The sequence below is a fragment of the Thamnophis elegans genome, chromosome 10 (assembly GCF_009769535.1).
Source record: "Thamnophis elegans isolate rThaEle1 chromosome 10, rThaEle1.pri, whole genome shotgun sequence".
In the NCBI taxonomy this organism is placed as follows: domain Eukaryota; kingdom Metazoa; phylum Chordata; class Lepidosauria; order Squamata; family Colubridae; genus Thamnophis; species Thamnophis elegans.
Window position 1 is genome coordinate 28078923 of NC_045550.1, and position 27444 is coordinate 28106366.

The window sequence follows — 27444 nt, forward strand, 5'->3', positions numbered from 1 at the left end:
ATTCTCTTAATGAGCACAAGACTCACTTAACTGCAGTGTTTCGTTTAACAATTATGGCAGAAAAGGCCATAAATTGGGTGTCACTCAATGGAAATGTTGGTCCCAATTATGGTGATAAGTCCGAGATTGATCTGTATGGAAATTTCCACAATCATCCCAATAATGTTTTCTGATGTTTTTTTTAGGGGGGTTAGCACAGTATGGTCTTCTAAGGCTAGCATGCTATAGCTTTTCACTAGATGTTATTACAGTCTGCTTAAACTTTTCTAAAGACTTTCCCCCTCTTGAGATATAAGCTCAGAGAGCTTTCTACAAGGGAAAGCAGCGAAGGATGGGGGGCAACTTTTTTGCATTCTTGAAGAGGACTTCAGATTTAGAAGGGACGTGTGACTGCAAATGCAAATCAATATTTTAATAACCTCGATTAATAACAATGGGCTACACTATTAGATGCTGTCGTTTCACGGGTTAATATAATCCGGAACCCGCACGACAGCTAAATGACATCAATAAGGTAAAGGAAAATTAATCTGTTATCTAGTGGCTGGCCGGATGTTTGTAGCAAAGAACTTGTAGTCTTCTTCATTCAAGGCTGAAATGGGAATGGTCTATACCGATGTTACCGCGGCTTTATTTAATGAAAACCGCCAAAGCGGAGGCTAAAACAATAGGATTAAAGTTCTCGCTTAGAGAGAAACCACGGCCACTCGTCTTAACTGCCTGTATGTTTAAAATGCGTGCGGCTTTTTGAAGTCCGAGGCAAAAAAATGGATTAAGCACAGGAAATCTGTAAAGCCCGTTGTGTTTTTCCCCCCACACACGTGACAACAGTCTGAAAATAGAGTACTAACTCCTTGTTCTAAAAACTGCCGTTTTTTTCTTTGTGTATTAACTATCCCAGGAAGAATAAACGCTCATCAGTTTTCTCCGTAGTTCCTCAAAACATTGTGCGATTCTAAGTCTCATAATAACCCGCCGAAAATCTCCAAGGTATACCCGAAGGGCTACTCTTCCCCCTTTCGTATCTCTCTGGTCCGAGAACCTCGCACCGACGGGCTCAGCGAAGCCAACGCCCTTCCTCTTGGAACGCTTCTGCGACAGCAACGGCCCTGCCAATTATCGCAAACGGAAGAGCGCCTGGGTTCCGCTCGGGGAGGGGGGCGGGGGCGCCATTTCAGACCTGCGGAACTGCCGAACTACGGCGCGAGGGCTGATGGGAAGATCGTGGATACTGTTGCTTCCGGCTTAGATACTGGAAGGTGATTCCTACCCCCTCTTCCCTCCCCTCCCCCCCGCTTCGATCCGGTGTCTGAGCTCCTCTTTGGCTCCCGCCGTTCCCATCGGAGCACCCCCCCCCCGGTTGTAGTGGGAGGCGGGGCTATGGAGACGGAGTATTACTGTGGGGAGCAGTCAGGTACAGTCGGAGGAGGCGGGAGGGCGAGCTCGGCTCGGCTGGTAGGACTTGGACTGTAGGGTTGCACGTGAGGGAGAGAGCAAGGGGGTTCACGAGCTTTCTTGCTGCTCCGGCAACTGGATCCGTTACGCCCCATTGTGTTAATGAATCTCTTGGTGCCTGACCGTTGCCCGAGTTCCTCAGCCTCTCTTCAATCCGAGAGCCTCTAGATCGGTTGGGCTACCGTTCCAGTAATCGTCGGGACGAAGCTGATATGTTGAATGAAAGTGCAGGGAGAGAGAAATTTGCCCAATATGCTTAATTGGGTGTCATGTTGCTATGTTGTGTTTTGATAATTGGTAGGTTTCAAAATATAGTTTCGAAAACAAGGAAGGGATACAGATTTTTGTCCTCCTATGAGCTGTGATGCTTTTAGACCTTTTGCGGGGGACAAAAGAAGGAAACATTCTCCAGTTCACCAAACTCACTTCTTGAAGCTTTTGTTTAATTTTCTAATCACTAAGGGGGTGGGAGGGGAAGGAACAAAGATAAAATGGAATTCAATTTGTATGGCTAGAGTAGTGTGTGGAGGTGTGTGTTATGGAGATGCCCATTAAATCCAGATTTCTGCACAGCCCAAATACTGAATTTTGGGTGGGTTGTTGTTTGTAGTATTATTTATACAGTTGAAGTTTTTAATTAAGTATGGATAGCAAGTATAATTTCAAAAAGAATGGAGATCTACTATTTACTAGATTTTTATCCCACCTTTACCACTATATAAGTAATTCAAGTGGTGAACTCCTCACGTGTGAGATTAGTTAAGAGAGAGACTGGCCCAAAATCGCCCAGTTGGCTTTTATGCCTAAAGTGGAACTAGAAGAATCAGTCTCCTGATTTCTAGGCCAGAATATTTAACCACTACACCAAACTGGCTTTCAGTTGACTGAATGTTTGAAAGGGATGCATGCATTTCACTTGATGAATAGATTTATCTTTTTTCGTGTTAGTTTATTTTCATTCTACTACGCAGTGGAAAATTAGAATGAGCTTTCAGTTAGTAACATTTCCCAAAAAAAGGAAATGTTTTGTGGAGCCAATTCTTCAAGTAAAGTTTCCTCTTCTTTGCTTCTGTATAGTAATTATAGAATAGTGATGACGACTTTTATTACCTTATTTTAAACTACAGTTTATGTCAGCTTAAACACCATGATTAATGGTGAGAGATATTGTAGTCCAAAATCATGAAGACAGTATGTTAAGGAACCTACTATATTTTCACTTTTATGTCTAGTGTAGAATAGAAATATACTGCAATGCAATTGAGAGAGAAATATATATATTATTGTAGCCAGTGACTGGTCCATAAAGTACATCATATACATAATACCAATAGTAATTAATAAATTAAGTAAGCAAACCAAGCAAAGTGTTGCTCTTCTTACATATTGCATGATATAATTTGGCCACGCTTAAAGAATTGAGTCTGGAATAAGAGCTTTAAATAAAACTGATGAAAATGATCAGGAAATTTAGTTAACAGCTCACAACAGGCATCAGCATAAAACAATATAAGTTTGGTAAATTCAGTGAGTCCTCTGGTTGGGCATAATTTGGATCTGAATGGGTTACCCTTGTATCTGCCCTTTAAAATTACTGATAGAAGTATACTGAATTGCGCCACATTAATTGTGCCAACCTTAGTTTTGGGATAGCAATTGGTTTAGATAACTGGCAGGTCTGAGAGGTATGCAAGAACTATTTAAAATATGTCATTAAGGAGAAATACCAGGTTGGGTTGAATAACAATGTTTTTTTATAGCATTTGATTACTTCTGTTGTATAATCATGTCCTAGAATACATAATGAAATTAGGAAAAAGCCCAAGAGTTCCAGTTCTCTGTGTTGCCTTAGTTCAAAGGGAAACAAAGTTATTGGAAAGAACCCAAGGAATTTGATCTTCTGGGGAAAAGAACAATTTAGTTTACTACCTGACAATTCATATCCAACCACTGGATTCAATCTTACTGATACCATCCTCTCAATGTAGAATTACATATGGAACACTTGGAATATGCTCCTGAGGAACTTAGTCTGAACCCTTTCCAAGGGGGCAAAAGAGGTATGAATCTATCTAGGCACCAAATGATAATTGTGTTTGAACTTGTTCTGAGCGCATTCAAAATGCAGCAAGAATAAGAAATGACCATTTACTGCAAAAGAATTTTTGCAGGGATGTAGCTGATTTTGGAGCTTTTGAGCTACATATTAAACATACATTTTACATGTAGGTATGGCATAAAATACAACACTATTTAAATCTTAGTGTACTTATATAGTTAAATTCAATTGGATAATTGTTTGATTTCCAGATGTATTTTTACGGTGTTTGGCAAACATCAGTGCCTTTGTCTTACTATACTTGATTTCTAGGATTACTGTATTCAGTATTCAGCCAAATTTGCAATGCTCTGTTTAGACCAATATAGGACTGGAAGAGCAGAACTACTCCCATCTGCTTAAAAACGGATTACTGTATATTGCTCTGCCTATTTTGAAGGATAATGGGAGAAATTGTTCATCCTGGCAACTAAAGAATTGTAGTAATAATTGAATAATAATGGTTCCAGAATATATCTGTGCCAAACACTTCTGTTAGCAGAATTTTTCTTGATGTAATGATTGTGGGTGATACATCTGACCTTTATAATTGAGTTGTCCTATAATTTATAGATAAACAGAAAGAACCTTCTATCTATAGATAGAAAGGTTTTGAAGCTCATATGCTGGATTAGGATGGGAAATGAAATCAAGAATTGCTATAAAATCAGTGAAGGCTGCATATAGCTTTGCACATGGTTTTTAAGTGTATTTTTTCAGATGTTGCAGAATAAGTGCATGGTAAAAGTAGAGAGAGCATTTCTAAATTCAACTTGTTTCTTGATTAACACTGTATTTTTCTAGGTCTGGCCAATGCTGGAACTTAAATGAATAGATATCTGGCATGTTATTTACTGATAATGCTAAGGAGACTGATGAGCCAGTAATCGGGCAGAGTTCAGTGCCACTTTTTGTAAACGGGAACTATTAGTTAACATTATATTGTTAACATTTTAAGTCATGTTAAATTCATTTTGATAAGCTAATTAGTTATGTCTCCCTTTTTAAATAGTCCAGAACACAAACTTTCTCAATGAACATTATATAAATAGTTGCTGCCCCACTCCTATACCTTTCTACATTATTTGTATGGAATGAGCATCTGTTTCCATGGTTCACTGAATATGTTTACAGTATTTCAGGATTGATAATCTTGACTATGTTGTGTATCTAGCTCCATGGTATTCCAGCTCCTGACTGAAAGTGAATGTCTAAACAAACCTTAATTATGGAATATTTTAGTTCAATGTTTTGTTTCTGTTATTTATATTTTTATTTATTTTAACCATTTTCAAGGTTGCCCAATTTAAAATGATGCATATAGCATAAAAGGTCCCAAAATGTGACCTTTTAAGCACAGCTTACAAGGTAAAGGGGTTACACGGGCTTGGCAAAATATATCCATAATTGTCCATGGCACTGCATTTCACACCAGCTACAGTTTGCAAATGATTTTCAAGAACAGCCCCTAGTAGAGCACATTGCATGAAGTGACCAGAGTATGAGCGACCGCCCAAAAGCTTCCTGGTCTAGGTAATGAATAATTGGCACATAAAATGGATTTATACAAAGTATGTCTTAGCTGACGATGATGCAATGCAGAAGTGGTAAGTCCACATGTGAAGACCTTCAAATTGTCCATCAATGCTGAAGGGAAAAGTGCGGTATTACCCACGTATTGACTCCAAAGTGGTAAATTACCATTCTCAGCAGTCTCATGCTGGTTTTAAACAAAGGGCAAGAATATAGAGATAATTAAAACTAGTACAATATTCATTTGCATTGATGTAATTGTTTCTATGTATTGAAAATCATCATCAACTTTTAGTTTGATTTAAACAATGTGTTACAGATGATGGTGGAGCCACACCAGTACAGGATGAGCGTGATTCGGGATCGGACATGGAAGATAACAGAAATGAACAACACTCTGGATCAGAGAATGGCAGCATAGGACAACATTCAGAGGTAGTCAGGAAATGTGTGTTTGTGTGTGTGTGTGTGTATGTGTGTGTATGTATATATAACGGATCAGAGCCTGTGTTAGTGGTTAACACATCTGTCTAATATACAATACAGCCCAGGTTCGAATCCCAATAAGGGTATGGCTAGCTGATGAGAGCTAAATAGCTTGAAATAGATCTATACTAGTCTCCCTTTATTTATTTATCAGCACAAATACTACACACACACACACATTAAATTAACTGGAAATTATTCTGCCTATAGTTCCTATCTGTTTAAGCAAAAGATTTCTTAAAAGTTAATAGTTAATATTTAATTTATATGATCTTTTAAAAGTAACTGCAAATTGCAATATTTCACTATAAAGTAAAGGATAATAATGTTTTGACACTACAGTTAATTTTTTCAAAATGTACAAGAAATAATAAACCTTTTCAAAAATTTTACATAAATTTCATATGTATATTTCAACAAGGTTTGCAATAACACTCATTACTATATAGCTATTAGTACTGTTAACTGAACCATTTTGAAAAAAGGGCCCAGGCTGAAAAAGTAATTTGGGATGGAATAGAAGGTTGCTTTTGAAAGTATTTCACTTAATATTTTCCTATATTATTTAAGTATTTGCTGATTTTATGTTGTATGAATGGAAAATTTTAACATAATTGATTTGCTAATATGAATGAATGATTTAATACATCCCTTTAAGTTGATGTCAACTCTTAGTAACCACGGAGTTAGATTTTCTTCATGATGATCTGTCCCTAACCTAATCTTTAGGTCGTCCTAGTGTGCATTCATCACTAGCTGTCAGTTTTCTTAACAGACCTAGCCTAATGACAAAGCAAGTGGTGGCAAAATGGTTAGAATGCAGTATTGCGGGCTAATTCTGCTAACTGCCAACTGCCAGGAGTTGATTCTCACCAGCTCAAGATTGATTCAGTCTTGATTCCAAGATTGATTCCAAGGTCAGTAAAATGAGGATCGATATTATTGAGGGCAATATACTAACTCTGTAAACTGCTTAGAAACGGCTATGAAGCACTGTGAAGTATATAATTCTAAGTGCTATTGCTATTCTTGTGAACCTCCACAAAGAAATTGAGCCTCCTTTAAAAAATGGAGCCTCCTTAAAACAAATAAATAAACAAAACCTTGTTGCAAAATAGCAGGAGTTTGCCACCAGGCTGTGTCAGTAAGATACTGATCCTGTATCAGGCTGGGTGCCTCTCTTTGAAGCTGCAAAAAACAGAAAGGTAAGTTGAGTGTTTCTGCGACTTAGAGTAAGGCAAATCTTGCAAGTTCTTGGGTGGGATCTCCCCTTATTTACTTGGAGGCTACAGACTGCCTGATGTCCCCTTGCTTGCTGGAGTTTGGAAACTTCGACTGGCCTGATGTCCCCTTGCTTGCTGGAGGTTAAGTGAAGCCATTTTGTTTAACAACAGCATGTAATGGGCAGGTTCCATTACGGTCTTATTGCAAGACTACCTGTACTTAATTTACAGTTAAATTCTATTTTAATGCTAAACATTTCATCTGTAATACCAGTGATCATTTTTGATGTAATTATATTTTTTGAGTTGGCCTTCATTTACTTTCAGCAGCTACCTTGATATTATTATTTTTATTTTTCCAGAATGAACCTAGTGATGGGGAAGATGACAGACAAACTCTAGAACATCCCATGACAGACTCGGAAAATGAAGATACACCGAGAGAGAAACATAGTGATTCAGAAAACGAGGATGCCGTTAATCATAATGGCAGTGATTCAGAAAATGAAGGGGTTGATAGAGAGAAAGATAGTGATTCCGATATTGAAGACAATCCTGTTCAACCTGCCAGTGACTCTGAGAATGAGGATGCTATAAATAATCAGGCCAGTGATTCTGAGACTGAGGAACCTCCGAAGGGCCATGGCAGTGAATCTGAAAATGAGGAACCTCCAAAGCACATGGGCAGTGATTCCGAACATGAGAGTTTGCATAAAAGGCATGAAAGTGATTTAGAAAATGAAGAACCCCAGAAACATCCAACCAGTGACTCCGAAACTGAGGAGCACCCAAAAAGTCATGACACTGATTCAGAAAACGAGACAGTGAAAAAGCCTGTTGTCAGTGACTCTGAAAATGAGGAGCAGAAGGTCCAGTCCAGTGACTCTGAATCTGAAGATCCCTCCAGAAATAAAAAGAAAATAGAGGTAGGTGACAGTGATGGAGAAAATAAGAAAGAAGAGGAACTGGTGAATAATGCTCAGCTTTCAGATAGTGATATTGGAAAGAAACTTCATGGCTTTGACAGTGAAGAAGAAGGAAGTCCCAAAAAACAGAAGATAGACAGTGATGAAGAAGATGGAAAAGAGGAGGAGAAGTTGACCAAAAGGAAAGCTGTTGTGCTCTCTGATAGTGAAGATGAAGAAAGAACACGTAAGGAAAAATGAATTCAGAACTAATTTTCAGTCTATATATGCTATGATGTGTGTGACATAAAGGTTTGGCTCTGAACATTTATATGTGATGAGTCTCACATCAGCTTATTATCATTTGCATCATCCAGGTGAATAAAATGCATAAGCAATCCTGCCATTAGGCATTGCACATTCAGTCGAAATAAATCGTGCAGAACAGGGGATAAATGTGTAAATATATGTGTGAACGGTGATTCATTTTGATATGTCTAACCGTATCACCTTCTCATACTTTAGAATATACTAAATGTAACACATCTTTAAAAGCTGAATCCTCAAAAGTTGGAGGAAAGGATGTGAAAAATTTCTCAAATTCTGTTGATATCAGTATGCCCTTATTCTACCCGCTGAAACATTAAGCCACCACAGTAAAAAGGACACTGGTGAACCCCAGCTGCTAGAAGTTGTCCTCAGTCTCTGTCCAGTTTAGAAAAGTGCGTGAAAAGCAATTTAGTGTGTTCACTTAATTGTAGAGAAAAGTAGAACTATTGCATTGTTGCAACTTCCCTATCTTCCCTAGATATATATTATATATTTGTACTTTTCTGCTCCAACTTTAGCACTTTCTGTTCTATCCATTCTTTCCACATCAGTAATCAAATATTTGAGGAATATAATTTTTTTCAATAAAGGATACAGAGGAGCAATCAGAAATACCAAAGTATAAAGTGCAGATTTCTTTTAATATTCATGTTTAAAAATAAAATTATGTTCAATCTTCAGTACGTCAATGAAGAGTCTCATTTATCCAGTGTAGTTCTCTGGAAGTTGAGTCATAGCAATTGGACTTCTTTCCTTTTTTGGTTTGAAATCTTTCACTGCTTATCCAAGTGACTTCTTCAGTCTATCTTGATTGTATTACAAATACTGCAGCAGTCCAAAATGAACTTTCTAAGGTGCAGGTGGTGGATGATTTCTCTTCATTAAAAGAAAATGGGCCATACAGTTGCCCATTGTACTCTACCCCCATCCCAAACGGTTGCTGTTTGACATTACAACATAGCAGTTTGAAAACTTTGTCTTGGTACAATCAATTAACAAGACATATGATAAAAATGAATTGGCAGAGATCTAAAATCTTTCCGGGGGAAAATCATGCTGTTTTTAAGCAAACTATATAACAAAGGTGTTAAAATGGGATCTTGTTTCTTCAGAGTGGTTACTGCAATTATTAATAAAGCTAGGAGGACTAGTTGCTACTTGACACAAGTTTAATTTTTCTGCAGTTGCAAATAATTCCTTTTTAATGTTAAGGATATTTTTTTTCAAGTAGTTGATGATTATTTTGCTCCATGTTGGCTCAGTTTTTGATTCATTTATTTATTCATCTGTTGGCAGCTGCCAAAAAGGGCCGCATTATCTCTGATGGTGATGAATCAGATAGTGATGCTACATCAGGGAAATATGAAAAGCAAAAGAAATCTATCGCTTCTGATAGTGAGGAAGATGATGATAAGGATGACAGTGGAAAGAAAAAAGAAGAAGAAAAAGATCTTTTTGGAAGTGACAGCGAGTCAGGAAATGAGCAAGAGTAAGTAATTTTAAATTACAAGATTAAGTTCTGGAACAGTATTAAATAGATGAGACAAATATTTGATTTTTTTTGTAAACTATCCAGTGGTGTTTTAAGTTAGGTGTCCATATAAATTCTTTAAATAAATAAAAGTTGTAGTGTTAGGTAGCATGCCCAGAAAATGGTTATGAACATCAGCTTTTTCGCCCCCCTAGAAACCTCATAGCAGATATATTTGGAGAATCTGGAGATGAGGAAGAAGAAGAATTTACAGTAAGTTATCATGAATTTGTATTTTGTTCTTCCCATACATCACTCCTTCCTGTACTTTGGAGGCATCTGCCAATGCATGCTCCTTTAAGTAACTTTCATCTTAGTTAAATAGATTTCTTAGACTTTGATAACAAAATAATAAGCCTTTTTCAAGTTCACCACACTTCATTGGGAAAATACTGTTGTTCTTTTTCTGCTCCTGGATTTGAAAGACCCCCCACTGAATACCATAAAATATAAAAACACAATAGAAACATAAAAATGAATAAATAGTAATAAAGACAAAGCAAACAGAAAAAGAATAACCTAACTAAACATAAGTTGCTGGTGTTGAAGCCATGCTATTTGCTTTAGTCCCAGAGATTAGCTGTATTTGCATCTTCTGAAGACCATTAGCAAGCTACTTCCATAATGCCAAAAAACCTATGTAAACATATCAGTTTTGCTTGAAGCCGGATTATCTCTCTTTACCTTTTTATCATCCTGCCTGATGGAAATATTCTGGACACTTCCAAAATCCTGCATGCCTTTTCATCACCTTTGAATTGTACTAGTTTGTTAGCTTTATCTGTTGCTGGATGCACAATCGATAGCCTTGGCCAGCTGGAAATGTGATGTCATGGATGAAATGTTACTGTGAACCTTCAAAGCTTTAAATACTATGATTGATCTCTGTTAAGTGTTCTTAAAAATGTACATTATATTTAACCAACTTCTATTGTGTTTAACCCAAGGGATTTAACCAAGAGGATTTGGAAGAGGAGAAAGCAGAAAGAAAAGAAGTAGCAGATGAGTCAGATTCTGATGACAATATCAAAAGAGGAAAACAGTAAGTCTCTTATGATAGTTTCAAGAAACCAAATTGATCTGATGTATATCAAATTATATATCACATTTAAAAATCCTGCCATTTCTTTAGGCATTTCAACATAGCATACATGCATTATTTCTCTCCCCCTCCCCAGTTTAAAATTACATTTTCCTAATCCTAATTCAAGTTTGAGGAAGACCCACATACTAAACTTTAGTAAAAAAAATTAATTGGGGCAAGTGTTTTGTTTTTATTAGAATTCTATGTTGCCTTCTTCTACCTAGAAGGCAGAGCTAATCAGATGAGGAAGTCAATGCTTTCTGTAAATCAATATATTTCTGATATTAATCAAACCCTCTACAAAACCATTCCAACCATGCTCCTATACCATATACTGGACAAGGCACCCTTTGAAAGTCAGGCACTTTTCCATTGTTTGTATTTTTTATTTCATAGCCAACTTGCTTTCACAAAACTTTTGTTTAGGCTCTGTGTGTTTTTGCCTATGCAGATCCTTTAACATATCCCATGGGATTCAAGGTAAAGAATGGAACTATAGTCCTAAAGTGGTGAAAATGTAAAAAAAAAAACCACTTGGCTTTTTCATGTACTCTATACTGTGATGATAACAGATAACAAATCCTAATTTACATTTTGAAACTTTTATTTGTCAAGACGTTTCCATACTATTGCTTTTTGTTATTCTTAAGGCTGCTAGCTTATTCTTTTTCTTTAAATACCAGTACATTTATAATTTCAGGATTGCCGCCAAAGTTGTAAATTCTACGTCATAATTTTTAGAAGTAAATAAAGTGCTCTTTATTATTTTGTTGATTGACTTGTACCAAATATGTCATGTATTATATGTAAGAGAACCATCCTTGCTTAAATTTAAGATGTTATTATATTCTGTTAATCTTTGAATTTGTCTTTCAGTATGGACTTCATGTCAGATTTTGATATGATGTTACAACGGAAAAAGAGCATGAGTGGCAAACGCCGGCGCAATCGAGATGGTGGGACATTCATTAGTGATGCTGACGATGTAGTCAGTGCCATGATTGTTAAGATGACTGAAGCCGCAGAGGTGTGTCTGTTGCTTTCCAAGGCTTGTAAGGATATAGTTCATGCAAATGAAATTATTTTAAACTGGATTGTTTGTCTCACTGAATTGAGTAGAGGATTCCTGAATTTATGACCAAAATTGGGACCAGACTTCTGCCGTTTGTAATGCCGTCACTAAGTGAGCTGTGCTTAATTTTAAACCCCCACTTTTTTCCTGCAATCATTAAGCATATCCAGCTTTTTCCATTGAGTTTGTTTGTCAGAAGCCCCCTGGGAAGCTTACAAATGCTGGTCACATGACTCCAGGATGCTGACAACTTCTGTAAATACATGCCAGTCGGCAAATACCTGAAATTTGATCACATAACCACAGGGGAACTGCAAGAGTCATAATGTGAGGACCTGTCACATCACTTTTTTCCGTGCTGTCAGTTTTCAATGGTTGTTAAATAAATGGTTATAAGTTGAGGATTACCGTAGAGCCAAAGCTTATAATGATCTAAATGCTGATGTCTAATCTGCAAATATTTTAAAAGCGGCTATCACATTCTTTCTGTTTACAAAGTACAGCATTGCTTGTTAAATTTGCCCTTTTTATTTAGTTAGTTCACATTCTTAGGAGAGTATCAAGATGTTTTTAAAAAACTGTTATTCCTGCTTCTTCCTAATATCACAAAGAGTATAAGTGCTCTTGTGTGGCTGATGGGTACATTGAATGAAATTCTGTAAACTATCTGGATACAGAAATCTCATTGATTCAGTAGATAGGTAAAGGTTCATGACTAGATGCTCATCTCCATTTCAAAGCCGAAGAACCTGCGCTGTCTGAAGACATATCCGTGGTCATGTGGCAGGCATGACTAAACGCCAAAGGCGCATGGAACGTGTTTACTATTTTTCTACTTGCAGTTTTACGTGCTTTCAAACTGCTAGGTTGGCAGAAGCTGGGACAAGTAACAGGAGCTTACTCCGTTACGCGATGCTAGGGATTTGAACTGCCAACCTTTCTGATCGACAAGCTCAGCGTCTTAGCCACTGAGCCACCGCGTCTTTAGTACATAAAAAATTCAATACATAAAAAACCTCATATAAATGAAGAAATATCAGTGAAATTTAAACAGCCATAATTGTTATTTTTTTCTTAGTTTTATAGTTAAGGCTTAGGCTTCCTTTTTAAGTTATTTCTCTAAAAAAAGATAGTAGTTGATTTGATCTGCAAGTGTTTTAAGCATTTTGCTTTTTTCTGCTTATTTTTAATGCCATGTATAATTTCTTGCAGGAGGACAGACAGTTGAACACACAGAAGAAACCAGCACTAAAGAAATTAACTTTGCTCCCAACTGTAGTCATGCATCTTAAAAAGTAAGGAAAACTCTAATTGTTTTTTCTGTACACTATTGGAAAACAGCTATGATATATTGTAGATGGTCATATGCTAACCGTTATTTATTTTTATCTAGATAAGTAGATACTGCAATTCTCCTTTGTTTAAATAAATTTGATTTGTTATTTTGAAATGAGATGAATTAAAAATTTTGAAGACTAACATTCTGTTGAAAATAACATGACTTTTAAAGTTTTGTTATACTTTGGAAAGTTTTATTAAAATCACTGAATTTCCAAATAATTTTAAATAAGGTGAATAAAATTTACCATGATAATTTTTTTTTCAAATAACTTGTTTGAAGTAGAGCCAATCTAGCTACAAATCTGTTGACAGTATCAGTGAATCATTTACTTATAATAATTAGGATCTACATATTCATGTGCATTCAAACTATTTAGCTATTTGCACCAAATTAGCTTATATCCCCTAAAAGTTATTCTTTAAGTGTTTAAGCATCATAAGATTCAGTGGAAACTTAGAAGTATCTAGTCCAACTACCTGCTTAGAGTATGATCCAAAAGGTTATCTGACAGATGACAATCCTGTCTTAATCCGTGTCTTTTGAAGACATCTAGCAAATGAAAATTCAACACATCACATTGCAGACTGTTCCACTGGTTTACAGTTCAGCCAGAAGGTTTTAACTAATTTAGCTTGTATTTTGCTATGAAGCAATTTGTTATAAGGCTTTGCTAAGGTACATGTCCAGTATATTGTATCTATGCATTCCCCAATCCACTAATAAATTTTATCCAAGAAGATTATAAAATTGGTCTGCTATGGTTTGTTTTCAAAAAACCTTTGCCTGCTCCTGTTAATTGACTCAAGTGCTCATAGAGATGCTGCTTGATAGTCTCTTCAAAGATCTTGCCCAATACAGAAATCAAATGGATAGATCAGCAGGGCAAAGTGTTGTAACCAGAAGGTGGCTACATACACTATATTGCCAAAAGTATTCACTCACCCATCCAAATAATCAGAATCAGGTGTTCCAATCATTTCCATGGCCACAGGTGTATAAAAATCAAGTACCTAGGCATGCAGACTGTTTTTACAAACATTTGTGAAAGAATGGGTCGCTCTCAGGAGCTCAGTGAATTCCAGCGTGGAACTGTGATAGGATGCCACCTGTGCAACAAATCCAGTCGTGAAATTTCTTCGCTCCTAAATATTCCACAGTCAACTGTCAGCTGTATTATAAGAACGTGGAAGTGTTTGGGAATGACAGCCACGAAGTGGTAGGCCACGTAAACTCGCCCAACATCAGTGTGTGACCTCATAAATGCGCTTCTGGAAGAATGGTCAAAAATTCCCATAAACACACTCCTGAACCTTGTGGACAGCCTTCCCAGAAGAGTTGAAGCTGTTATAGCTGCAAAGGGTGGACTGACGTCATATTGAACCCTATGGATTAGGAATGGGATGTCACTTACAGTAAGTTCATATGTGAGTAAAGGCAAGTGAGAGAATACTTTTGGCAATATAGTGTAGGTGATTTAAAATTCAAAAAAGCTTCCCATCCTGTCTTAATATTTTTTGTCATTTTAAGCATGGACTGTTCAGTGGCAATAAAGAAAGAAATTGATTTATTTCCAACAATATATCCCTTTCCTTACTTTTGAAGTAGCTTAACATTTTGTTTTCAATTTTTAGGCAGGACTTGAAGGAAACTTTCATTGACAGTGGTGTGATGTCAGCCATCAAAGAGTGGCTTTCTCCATTACCAGATCGGAGTCTTCCTGCCCTGAAAATTCGAGAAGAGCTCTTGAAGATTCTGCAAGAGGTCAGCCTCCCATGCATGTAGAGTCAGCATAATTTATTTGGCATCCTTGCTTTTTATAAAATTTATCTTTGTGAGATTAATAGGCACATAGCAGTAAGATGAATCGTGATATCAGTTTCTGCACAGTTTCAGTACCTACAGAAGTAGTTTCATTTTAAAACCAATAAAATAATGAAGTATAGCTGCTCTGTAAAACCAAATTCTATAAAAGTTAAGAAAGAAACTTGAACATAGGAGAATCTCTGAATTTACTTATTTCTAATAGATGCTTAATTTCTTCCAGCTTCTCTGTCGAGAATGTCATAGCTCACCTGAGCATCTGTTTCTTTCCACTTTAAAAAAATTCCTTCCTGAAATTTGTACCTAATATGCTTAATATATTTGTACCTAATATGCTTAATATGCTTAGACTTTTATTATCAAAACAAGACTGCAATTCTGACGTTTAAGCGGAGTATGGTTTTTTGTCATTCTTTTTTGTAGTTACCTAGTGTGAGCCAGGAGACCTTAAAACACAGTGGGATTGGAAGAGCAGTGATGTATCTCTACAAACACCCAAAGGAATCACGGTCCAACAAGGATATGGCAGGAAAGCTAATTAGTAAGTAAATTGTGATGTACTGTAGGCGACTAAAAAATATCATAAAAGTCCATCATCTGACAAATATTAAAAAATAAAATTAAATAAATTAAAAATAATCCATCTATCTCAAGTCTTTGAAAAGGACTCAATACATGGATAAAAATGCCAAGTCCAGTCTGACCTTTTGGTTCACTATAAGAAAACTATAAAAATAATTTATAGACAAACTATAAAAACAAATATTAAAAATAATTAATTAATGAAAGAACCCCCCCCCCCCAAAAACCTCAAAGGGCAGTCTTGATGGTTCACTTGTCCCTTTTTTCTAATCTGTTTCTAAAATAGAAAATGCTACCATAGAAAATGCTTATTTTATTGTATTTTCAATGTTATTTTTTATAAAAATCCTTTTTATGTTTCATTTTGTTTATGTACGGGAATTCAGGTAAATGTTTACAAGATCAGCATTGATAAATGCAGGCCTAAATATACATAAAGCTTATGTTTCAGTTTTTTAAACTCATTATTAAGTGAAAGGACTAAATTACAGCTGTCTTAAATATATGTCAAACTGGTATAGTACTTTCGTACGTGTGTTGAATTTAACAGTAACTACAATGTATATTTTTTGGAATTTATGGCTATGTATGTATGTATGTATGTATTTATTTATTTAGTGTCACAACCCCTGGTATGCCCAAATATGGGAGGAAGCTTACTGCTTCCATTCTCTCTCTATCAGCTCGTCACAAGAGACCATCCAGACAGAAACCCAATATTTTTACTGTTGCCTTTGTTACATTTGTGTTGTATTTGTGCTGATAAATAAATAAAGGGAGACTAGTATAGATCTATTTCAAGCTATTTAGCTCTCATCAGCTCATATTCAGATTTAGTTAAATGGGCTAAAATCTCTGTTTAAGGTTAAGCAGTTCAAGTGGCTGCCTGAGGTCAAGTTTCTTATTGGGTAGATACTGGGTATGTGCTGTTTTGTTACTTTTATTTAATTAATTCTGTTCTCTTTTTTAATAAAACTAAATAGATGAATGGTCCCGGCCCATTTTTGGTTTAACATCAAACTATAAGGGAATGACTAGAGAAGAAAGAGAACAGAGAGATCTGGAGCAGATGCCTCAACGAAGGCGATTAAGCAGGTATCTTATACGAATGTATAATGCCTTTAGTGTTTTGACTACAAATGCTTTGTAGTGATTTCAGTTATGTAATAATTTAAAGAGTAATCCAAAAAGTTGCTGTATATAGTTTAGTGTCCCTTCTCTGGAATCTTTTGAAACTTGTCATTCATTTTGTAAATGTTTTGATCTTATGAAAGTCATATTTATTTTCAAAAACTGTTTGCTTCTTTCTGAAGCATTCTTCCTTAGGAGTATTCTTGTTCCTGTGAGTTGCAGTTTGCCGAACATGTTTTTTCTATTATTTGTTTTTTTTTTTTGTTTTTTTTTTTATAGGAAAGAGACTATTTGGATTATGATTTGTTTACTCATCTTTTGTAGTACTAACCATCCTTCTTCTGTTTTTGCAGCTCTGGTGGTCAGACACCCCGCAGGGACCTGGAGAAAGTATTAACAGGAGAGGAAAAGTATGTGTGACTAATTCTTCAAATATCATTTTGATATCTCACACTTTCATTCTGTGGTTTGTAATGAAGAATGTTGAGCTTTTATAGGACAAAAAAGCCAACTAAATGGTTTGAGGGAGAGCCTGCAATACCCTTGTATTATTTAGCAGTACCTTTGTTATATTTTTTTAGAGCTCTCAGACCTGGTGATCCAGGATTTTGTGCTCGTGCCAGAGTTCCAATGCCCTCCAATAAGGATTATGTAGTGAGGCCAAAATGGAATGTGGAAATGGAGTCCTCTCGGGTAAGTGGCTAATGGATAAGGAAAACATTTTGTAACATTGAAATTAGATCTATTCTAAGTTAGATGTTGTGCAGGATTCACTGAAATTCTCCTACACTACTGCTCTCCTTTAGTATCATTTCCATAGTTCCATCCATGTACTCCATGTGCTACTATTCTTTCCAGTGTGAATATTTGTATATTTATTAACTGTTTTATATTGCTGCTATGGCTATGATCTTGAAATATTTGTACAAAGGGTTCTTCTCAATCCAATCCCATAAATTAACCCCACAGAGCTTGTAGGTGTCTTTCTTTGCTCCATTCTTTCTGTTCATCACAGTATGAAATGAAAGCAATTCATCTCCTCTGACTTTTATTTTTTATATTTATTTATTTATTTATTTATTTGTCTTGTATGCCGCCCACTCCCGGAGGACTCCGGGCGGCTCACAAAAGACAAGGGAAAGGGGGGAACGAGACAAAGACAACATATTAAAAACAAAACCAACATTCACAATTTCCGTGGAGGTAGATGCTTCTCAGCTCCCCCCAGCCTGCTGGAACAGCCAGGACTTGGTGGCTTTGCGGAAGGCCGGGAGGGTAGTAAGGGTCCGGATCTCAACAGGGAGCTCGTTCCAGAGGGCCGGAGCTGCAACAGAGAAGGCCCTCCCCCGGGGAGTCGCCAGCCGACATTGGCTGGCAGATGGAATCCGGAGGAGACCCAACCTGTGCGATCTAATTGGTCTGAGAGAGGTAATCGGCAGGAGGCGGTCTCTCAGGTACCCAGGTCCGATGCCATGTAGGGCTTTATAGGTAGCGACCAGCACCTTGAAGCGGATTCGGAGACTAATAGGTAGCCAGTGCAGCTCGCGAAGGATAGGTGTAATGTGGGTGTACCTTGGTGCACCCACAAACGCTCGTGCGGCTGCATTCTGGACTAATTGGAGTCTTTGAACACTCTTCAAGGGCAGCCCCATGTAGAGCGCATTACAATAATCCAGTCTTGAGGTCATAAGGGCGTGAGTGACTGTCTGAAGGGCCTCCCGATCCAGGTAGGGTCGCAATTGGTGCACCAGGCGGACCTGGACAAAGGTCCCCCTGGTCACAGCTGACAGATGGTGTTCTAGAGTCAGCTGTGGGTCCAGGAGGACTCCCAAATTGCGAACCCTCTCTGAGGGGCGTATAATTTCGCCCCCCAGCCTGAGAGATGGAACAGTTGGACAATCTTTGGGAGGGAACATCAGAAGCCACTCGGTCTTGTCTGGATTGAGTGCCAACTTGTTTGCTCCCATCCAGACTCTAACAGCCTCCAGGCACTGGCACATCACTTCTACTGCTTCGCTGAGTTGGCACGGGGCAGACAGATACAGCTGCGTATCGTCTGCATATTGGTGATACTTAATCCCGTGCCGGCGTATGATCTCACCCAGCGGCTTCATGTAGATGTTAAATAGGAGGGGGGACAGGACCGAACCCTGCGGCACCCCATACTTGAGGGGCCTTGGGGTCGATCGCTGCCCTCCGACCAACACCGACTGTGACCTGTCCGAGAGGTAGGAGGAGAATCACTGCAAAACGGTGCCTCCCACCCCCACTTCTCGCAAACGTCGCAGAAGGATACCATGGTCGATGGTATCGAAGGCCGCTGAGAGGTCAAGAAGCACAAGGATAGAGGGGTGACCCCTATCCCTGGCCTGCCAGAGATCATCGATCAGCGCGACCAAAGCAGTTTCTGTGCTGTAACCAGGCCTGAAACCCGACTGAAAAGAGTCTAGATAATCGGCTTCATCCAAGGACCGTCGGAGTTGCGAGGCCACCACTTTCTCAACAACCTTCCCTACAAAGGGAAGGTTGGAGACTGGACGATAGTTGCTCAAAATGGCTGGGTCCAGAGACAATTTCTTCAGGAGGGGTCTCACCACCGCATCCTTTAGGAGGGGTGGGAAGATTCCCTCCTGGAGAGAGGTGTTCACAATCGTCTGGATCCAGCCGCGTGTCACCTCCCTGCTGGTCAAGACCAGCCAGGAGGGACACGGGTCCAGTATACAAGTGGAGGCACTCACCGCTCCCATGGCCTTGTCCACTTCATCAGGAGAAGCCCGTTGAAACTCAATCCATAAAGCATGCTCAAGACCCTCCCCCGGTACCTCGGCTGGTATCGTGCAATTGGAGTCCAGCTCTGTCCGAATCCGAGCGACTTTATCCGTCAAATACTGAACAAATTCCTCAGCTCTACCCTGTAGAGGGTCACCCGCATCCCTCCCTTTCAAGAGGGAGCGGGTTATTCTAAACAAGGCGTCTGGGCGCAATTCAGCGGATGCAATAAGGGCGGCAAAATGCGAACATTTCTCCGCCCGTATTGCCACGAGATAGGCTCTAATAAAGGCTCTTATCAGTGCTCGGTCTGACTCAGATTTACTGGCCCTCCAGCGTCCCTCTAGGCATCTCTTTTGGTGCTTCATCTCCCGGAGTTCCTCGGTGAACCAAGGAGCCCTCCTGGATCTGCTGCCTCGGAGAGGTCGCAAAGGCGCAATCCGGTTTAGAGCCCCCGCCGCCGCTGTATTCCAAGCAGCGACTAAGGACTCCACCGGATTGTGGACGATAGTGTCAGGTATTTCTCCAAGCGCTGTCTGAAACCCCATTGGGTCCATCAGGCGCCTGGGGCGGAACCACCTAATCGGTTCCTCCTCCCTACAGTGGAGGATTGGCTTCCGAAAGTCAAGCCTCAGCAGGAAGTGATCAGACCATGACAAGGGCAAGGTTTTAATGCCCTTCAACTCTAGATCACATCTCCACTGCTCCGACAGAAATACAAGGTCAAGTGTGTGACCCGCTGAATGAGTCGAACCTTGAATTACTTGGGTCAAGTCCATGGCTGTCATGGAAGCCATGAACTCCTGCGCCCCATCAGAGCGTTCACCAAGTGTAGGCAGGTTGAAATCCCCCAGAACCATAAGCCTGGGGAACTCCACCGCCAACTCGGGTACTGACTCGAGGAGCGAGGGGAGGGCTGTTGCAACACTGTTGGGAAGTAGGTACGTTAGCAACAGACCCACTTGACCACCAAGGTCCAGCTTCATCAACAGGGACTCACACCCGACAAACTCCGGAGCAGGGATCCTACGAGGAACTAAAGACCCTCAGATGATCACAGCCACTCCTCCACCCCTTCCCTGGGGTCGCGGCTGATGAAGCACCTGAAAACCTTCTGGGCACATTTCAGTGAGGGGGACTCCTCCCTCTGGGCCCAGCCAGGTCTCAGTAATACATGCCAGGTCTGCCCCCTCGTCTAAAATTAGATCCCGGACAAGGGGAGCTTTGTGAACCACAGACCTGGCATTTAGCAACAACAGCCTGAGACCAGGGCCCTGACAATTCTCGCCACCTGGCCCTGGAGTGGAACTAACAGGGCCGGAAGGAGGGATCTCTGTGATGTAGCGAACCCTCCTTCCCCGGTAATGGCCAGCCCTGAAGTTCCCGTAATACCTGCCCCTCCCCATAGTGACCGTAATGCTCCGGCCCTCCCCCGCTACCGTAGACCCCACAACCCCTCTCACAGCTCCCGCACCATCCAGCAGGCAATCCTTAACACTCATTCTGGGACGGGAAGTAAGTCTGGGCCCCTACCACTTCTGCAGTGGCACTCAGTGGAGGAGACACCAGGCAATACTCTCAACCCTCTCATACACACGCAGCCACTCACCCATGCAGTCCCCACGAAATAAGTTAAACACAGAAAATACAACAGTATGAATTTAAAAAAGTGGGTGCAAACATCAACCAAGCATACCATTCACACTACATTCCTAAAAAATTCGCAGAGCACTGTGAAATATATGTGAAACAAGGCAAAGCAAATGATCGTTAAGTGATTGTGTTGTCTGTTATCAGTAGTCCATTCTTTAATTTCTAGCCCAGCACTCTTAAAAAAGGTATTAATCGTCTGGAAAAACACAAGAGGCGGTTTGCTGAAGAGAAACGTCTCAGCAAAATGCATCGAGCTGTCAAGTTCAGCATTGAAGGCAACAGGATGCCCTTGTAGCCTCATATTTTCCCTGATCCAAGAGGTATCCCTGAAAGAGTGTGCATGTGCTGCAGTGCTTGCCATTGTTATCCATTTAGACAAAAGGGCATGCCTTCAGCAACTCCGAGGTTTCATTAAAGTTTTCCGGTCAGGGAAAATAACTAATACATGGGGGCTTTGTTGTTGCTACTGTTTGTTTTTGAGGTTTCCAGGGCTTTGTGACTGAAAAACTAAAAAGAGTTGACATTTAAAAACTGCATTTTTTCCAGTAAGGATACTAACAGCAGTCTTATATACCGTTATCTTGTGGCAGTGAGTTTTCCACATGCTGCAACTTGTTGCTTTTACTGTATCCTAACAATTCTTACCAATTTAGCTCATACTAATTCCAGATGAGTATCAATAATTTTATTGAATAGTCAGTTCACCTCATTGGTGCAAATTGTAATTGTAACCTAAGACTTCTGGAAAATAAAAATATTATGCTAGAAAAAATCGCTATAGAAGGTTAATTGCCATGTATGAATTTAAATAATTAAACAGAATTTCTTAATGATGAAAAAAAATTCAATACAGTATAGATAAATATAATACATGTTCATCTCCTTAATCTCAACATTAGACAAATTACCTTGCATGAAGTAGTTTATTATAAACATAATTCCTGAGAAGATTGGTTTGAACTGATTTTGTACATTTTCTGGCGTAAAAGAAGCAGCATGTCATCTAAAGTACTCCACCATCCTAACACATTCCTCAGACCTAATTATACTGTAATTGAGAAATAGGCTTTCCTGGGAATAACCCAAAGAACTATGAATTTAGGTTGCCATGTGTCTTAGCTTGGATTCTTATTGGAAAATGGGTAATTTTGTTTTTCTTCCCCAGCCCATTTCATTACAGTAAGGCCCCATAGTCCTAACTATGAGTCCCCTTAGGGAAAAGGGCAGCATACAAATGAAATAAAACTCTAAACTCAAACTCTAAACACTCTAACTCTTTTCTTAACAATAGGCAAATTAAATAAAAAACATCATCTTCAATCTAGTTACCAGCAAAGATCCATTTCATAACTTTTTAACATTTAACATGTTATATATTTTAATGTATAAATATTCAACATTGCACATCTCATCTCTTAACTATAACAAAATTCCATTTAAAAGTCATGAAATGTTCCAGCCTCTTAATACAATGAAAATTTTAAAACTCAAATTTAACATGACAAAAAGGGACCATTTCTTTCATTTATAGAAAGCAAGCCTCAATGCACATTACAAATAATGTCTTATTTTCAGATACACATTTCGTATCACCACTGCATCTACATTTCATAAATATACAATAATCCCATTATCCTAATACAAGTAGTCCTCAACTAAACCACAATGAAGCCCAAGGTTTCTGTTGCTGAGCAAGACAGTTGTTAATTGTGATTTGCACCTATTTTGCAAACGTTTTGTCACAGTTCTTAAGCAAATCACTGCAGCTGTTAAATGAATCTGGCATGCCGCATTGACTTTGCTTGTTGAAAACCAGCTGGAAAGTTACAGATGACAAGGCCCTAAGACACTGCAACTGTGATAAATACATTCCAGTTGCCAAGCCCCCAAATTTTGATCACATGGCGATGGGAATACTGTAATAGTCATGTGAAAACCAAGCTCTACATTACACTTTTCAGTATTGTTTTAACTTTAAATAGTCACTAAACGAATACCTATAAATTGAGAACTCTAAAAAAGCTAAAGGTAACATAACAAAAAGAAATAATTTCTCCTTTTAAAAAAAATCTCCAAATTTCCTTAACTTTCACTAAAGAAGAACAGTTAAATGTAAAACCAATTTAAGTAATATAAAATTATAATTACATACAATGGTATAGGAAGAAGATTCTACATCATACCCATTTTGGACAAATCCAATAAGATATCAATAATCCAGAAAAAATCACCCAGAAAAGTAACATCATCTATTTTATCCCTGATCAAATACATAAACTTTATAGGGGTGGGTGTGTTTCCTTTTATGTAAGACAGGTTTTTTTTTCTGTGACCCCTTCAGATGATTGTTGATCCTTATTACAAATTTGTTCGAAAAAATTCCTGTGTCCTTGAAAGGCCCTAGTTTGCAGCTGGAGCAAAATGGTGAATTCCCTGTCTCTTGACTCCTTCCCCCTGCTCTCACACTAGATTGCTGTCTTGTGGTGTCCTTGTGAGTAGAATGAATGGCCATAAGGAGAATCAGCTTGGGTAATCTCACATTGTTCTCTTTGATCCAGAAAAGATTAAAGGGAACTAGTCTGCTTTCACTCCCATGTACAAAGCTGTATTGTCCATTCCGCTTGTCTGTGGAGCTGTCTTGACTCCTGTCTTCAGTCAGCTATCTTTCCCTAAAAGTCCTGGGAATTCACATCACAACTCAAGAACTTTTACTTGATTTGATAAAAGGTTTAATAAAGGTTTTGTCCCAATACAGATTTTGAGATATTTTCTATGAATAATGCAGCATTTTGCTTCTTGTTTTATTTTGTACATGTTGACATGAGTACCACTGTGTAAGATAAATTTGTAAAACATTCCTCATGGAACCGTTTAATAACATTCTTTGTTTTGTCATGCGCTACTTCTTGTTCTTTTGTCTTATATAATATGTTGTTATGTATACTAGGGACTTTCATAGTTTTGAATCCCTTTCACATGCAGAGGTGGCTAAGAGGTTCAGACACTCACCTCACAATTGGGAGGTTGAGAGTTCAGTCCTAGGCAGCAACAGAAGTTTCTCTATCAAGGTGCAAAGAGAAAATATCTGCTGCAAACCTTGCATAGGTGTCAGGAAGGGCATCCGGCCAGTAAACACTCAGCTCCATTCAGCCACTCTTGGATTACAAGTCATAAAAAGAAAAATAATCCCATTCACATGTAGATTCTGATGTTTCTTATTATTTCTAATTTCCTTAGACTTTTCCAAAGGGAAACAGGAGAGAAAAATATAGCTGCTTGGGAGCTCAACAGACGCCATTTCCTTCAAAGAATTTCTAGTCACCTACTGTTGGACAGAAAATTGCTAGTTGAAAGAAATCCAATGGGGTTCAATAAATTAATATTCTAGTTAGGGGTGGTGATGCATCATAAACATTCCCTTTTTCTCATCCTCAGTTATATTTTCCATATTGTACAGTATTTACCAAGCCACTCTGCAAAAGACTACGGACTTAATAATCTTTTAGAGTAGATTTTTATTTGCTTTAATATACAACAGGAAACCCAAAACATAATTATCCAATACAGGAAAAAGAACTTCATTTTGAAACATAGCATTAAAATTTGAGAATAATTAATTATGTCATTAGCCAGTTGTTAAACAGTGCATTTATAAGTGTCAGAATTGTATATTTATCACAGAATCTTCTAAATATTTCTTTCTACCTTTAATGCTTAGAAACAAGACTGAATGTTAAATTAAAAGAAGAAAATAAACCTGGCCTAAGACATCAGAGAGTCATTGATAGATTCCTTATAATGTCCTTAATGTTCCTGTGAACTCTCCCTTTTGCACACTCCAGTGATGTATGGAATGCTTGTTTCCTATCCGTCTCTCATGAATGAGGTCTGAATAGCTGAGCTAATCCTTGACTTTTAAATTCACGATCTAGATTCTGAACTTCAGCAGCATGTAAAGAATTGTGTCCAGAATTTTTCCCCCTAAAAAGCAGCACTTTCTTTTGTATATCTGTAACATACAATACATCTCTAGACTACATTTGAAAGTAAGCTATTGAGAGTCCCTCACAGTGTTACCAGCTGTAATGAACAGTAGCAACTGCAACAAGGGATGGCATATGTACATTTTTGTGGTTTATAAACATCAAGATGTCATTGATGAATGTTCTAGTACTAAATGAAAGTTTTCTTTCAAGTTCCAGGCAAGTTCGAAGAAAGGTGTCAGTCGCCTGGACAAACAGATGCGGAAGTTCACAGACATCAGGAAAAAAAGCAGAACATCCCATGCTGTAAAAATCAGCATTGAAGGCAATAAAATGCCATTGTGACCTTCCCCAGAATCACCTTTGATGGTCTCCTGTATAGACTCTCAGAAGATGTCTACATTTTTTAAAAAAAAAAAACTTTGGGGTTTTTAAGTGCATCTTCAAATTGTTGGTTCGACTGATTGTAATACATGTAGATTCAGGGTGATAAACCCTGGGACATTGTTCATTATGGTTTTATTTAACCCTGACCTCGTTTCCTTTGTACAGACAAAACCTTGTATTGCTGCAAATCTCATACATTAAAATCTGTTTCTGAGGTGGGGTTTGTGTGATATTTTGTGAATTGAATGTGTATATAGAAGTTTTACTATTCTGAAGCCTCAAAGAATACAAGAGCTTGCATTCTTACATTATATTTTGATAATTAAAGGTAAAGTGTGTTTGTTTACATATTGTATATAGATTTCTGTTAACTAATCAAATACTATGATAAGCCATTTGTTCTTTTAAAATATTTTTCCTTCGGAACTTTAGAACAAATATATCACATTTTTGAAGAGAAAGAAAGAACATATTAAACATTTAATATGCTTATGTCATGGGGTTTAAGAATCTTCTGAACCTTATAATATATTTTATCTCTTCTGTAAATGCATTGTCATTTATTTTAATGCTTATCACAGAAGGAATGCATTTAAGCAACAGTAGTTGGAAGTAATGATATTCCATTTCCTACTATAGAGTCAGCCAGATGTTCAGACTGGATTTTATCCATCAGATTATTTTCAACGACCTGGAATGATTGACAGCTATTAATACTTGAAGGGGTTAGAGATATTGTCACAGGATGCAAGCTGTTCCAAACAAAGCTGCCTCTTGCAATGGCCTGATGCCGATTATTAAAATAATTCATCTGGAGTCATTAATACGTTTAGGAGCACAATAGGAATACGTGGATTCATTGAAATTCCTGCAATCTGTTTTGCTGTCTGGTGCATTAGGGTTAGGGTCACAGGGTCTCGAATCTGTTCAGTTGTAAAAATGCTCAAAAGCTTACTTATTTTTGCTTACATGCCATGACTAATTCTGAACCAATCCTGGCTATATTTGGAAATATGATTTGAAGAATGTGAAACATTCCTTTCTTGAAATCTTTCCCCTCGCCATTTGCTTAAACCATGTAAAAGATGATGTTCTGTAGACCTGTTTTCCATATTGGGAGAGCTTTTTCTTGTAGTTCAGATACATGCAAATAGATCAGCTTGGGCTGAGTTCCCCAAGTAGATAGTGTTATGAGCTTGGGGCGTGGGAGGAGCAAGTGGCAAAATCTGCCTGACAATAATGTCATGCAAATGGCATGACTGGTGAGCATCTGATGCCAAAATGCAAGTCTAATGTCATCAAGCACCTATCATTCTGGCCATCCTTGTGGTTTGCTGTTGGCACTACGGTTCCAACCTCTTGCTGCAGGATACAATACTGACATTCTTGCAACTATGAGCCATACAAATGCGTATCCTTAGGCATACTGCTCCAAAAGTAATATGATGAACCATATTTTATTCATTAAATAATTCATTCATTAAATTCAATTAATGGAATGAAATCACATTGTCTAATCTTTTCTTTCACTTGGCTCTCTACCCACTTTATGGAATGCAAGTCACAGCACATCATTCAAGGATAATTCAATTTTGTGCCTGAGACTCCCTCCACATTCAGTATGTTTCCAAATACTATTCATCAGAGAATGAGTGGGGAAGAACTATAATCACGGGCATCGGGAGTGGGTGGAAGAATATCCCTTATGTATTTACATTTTATCTCTATAGGACAGATTTCAAGAGATACAACTATCAATTAAATACAACAGATCAATTAAAAATCTGCAGCTGTATGCTTTTGCGGGGTGTTTTTTGGCCAACACAAAAAGTATGAGTATGAGTATGAGTAGTTTATTTATATGCCGCCCTTTTCCCTGGGGGGACTCAGGGCGGCTCACAATTCGGAAGGAAGGGAGGACAAACAAATTAACACATAAGACAGTACATCATTAAAAGCACAACATTCATACAATTCGGGTGGGTTGCGGTCTTTAACCCCAGGCCTGACGGGACAGCCAGGTTTTAAGGGCTATGCGGAAGGTCTGGAGGGTGGTGAG

At 38.4% G+C, this 27444-nt stretch overlaps 1 protein-coding gene across 4 annotated transcripts; it reads left to right on the forward strand.

Annotated features, from left to right (window-relative positions):
- Nucleotides 1-1156: 1156 nt before the first annotated feature.
- IWS1 (interacts with SUPT6H, CTD assembly factor 1) lies at nt 1157-27148 on the forward strand. Of its 4 annotated transcripts, none has more exons than XM_032225434.1 (15): nt 1157-1259; nt 3444-3515; nt 5406-5521; nt 7158-7947; nt 9327-9519; nt 9717-9774; nt 10509-10603; nt 11522-11672; nt 12930-13012; nt 14691-14820; nt 15304-15421; nt 16446-16557; nt 16947-17003; nt 17175-17286; nt 25212-27148. In XM_032225434.1, exons 2-15 carry the CDS (start codon nt 3452-3454, stop codon nt 25341-25343), a joined length of 2211 nt encoding a protein of 736 aa, XP_032081325.1. In that variant the 5' UTR covers nt 1157-1259; nt 3444-3451; the 3' UTR covers nt 25344-27148. The 4 variants fall into 4 exon arrangements, with proteins under 4 accessions (XP_032081325.1, XP_032081328.1, XP_032081324.1 ...); XM_032225433.1 differs by lacking the exon at nt 1157-1259 and adding an exon at nt 1266-1414; XM_032225437.1 differs by lacking the exon at nt 3444-3515.
- The last annotated feature ends 296 nt before the right edge of the window (nt 27149-27444 follow it).

What these genes read in the sequence shown, in the direction of transcription:
- IWS1 (XM_032225433.1), top strand. Translation starts at nt 1,381, where the DNA reads ATGGAGACGGAGTATTACTGTGGGGAGCAGTCAG. An exon ending in TTACTGTGGGGAGCAGTCAG is followed by an intron (nt 1,415 to 3,443) that starts GTACAGTCGGAG and finishes CTCTCAATGTAG; the next exon opens with AATTACATATGGAACACTTG. An exon ending in AATATCAAAAGAGGAAAACA is followed by an intron (nt 10,604 to 11,521) that starts GTAAGTCTCTTA and finishes TTTGTCTTTCAG; the next exon opens with TATGGACTTCATGTCAGATT.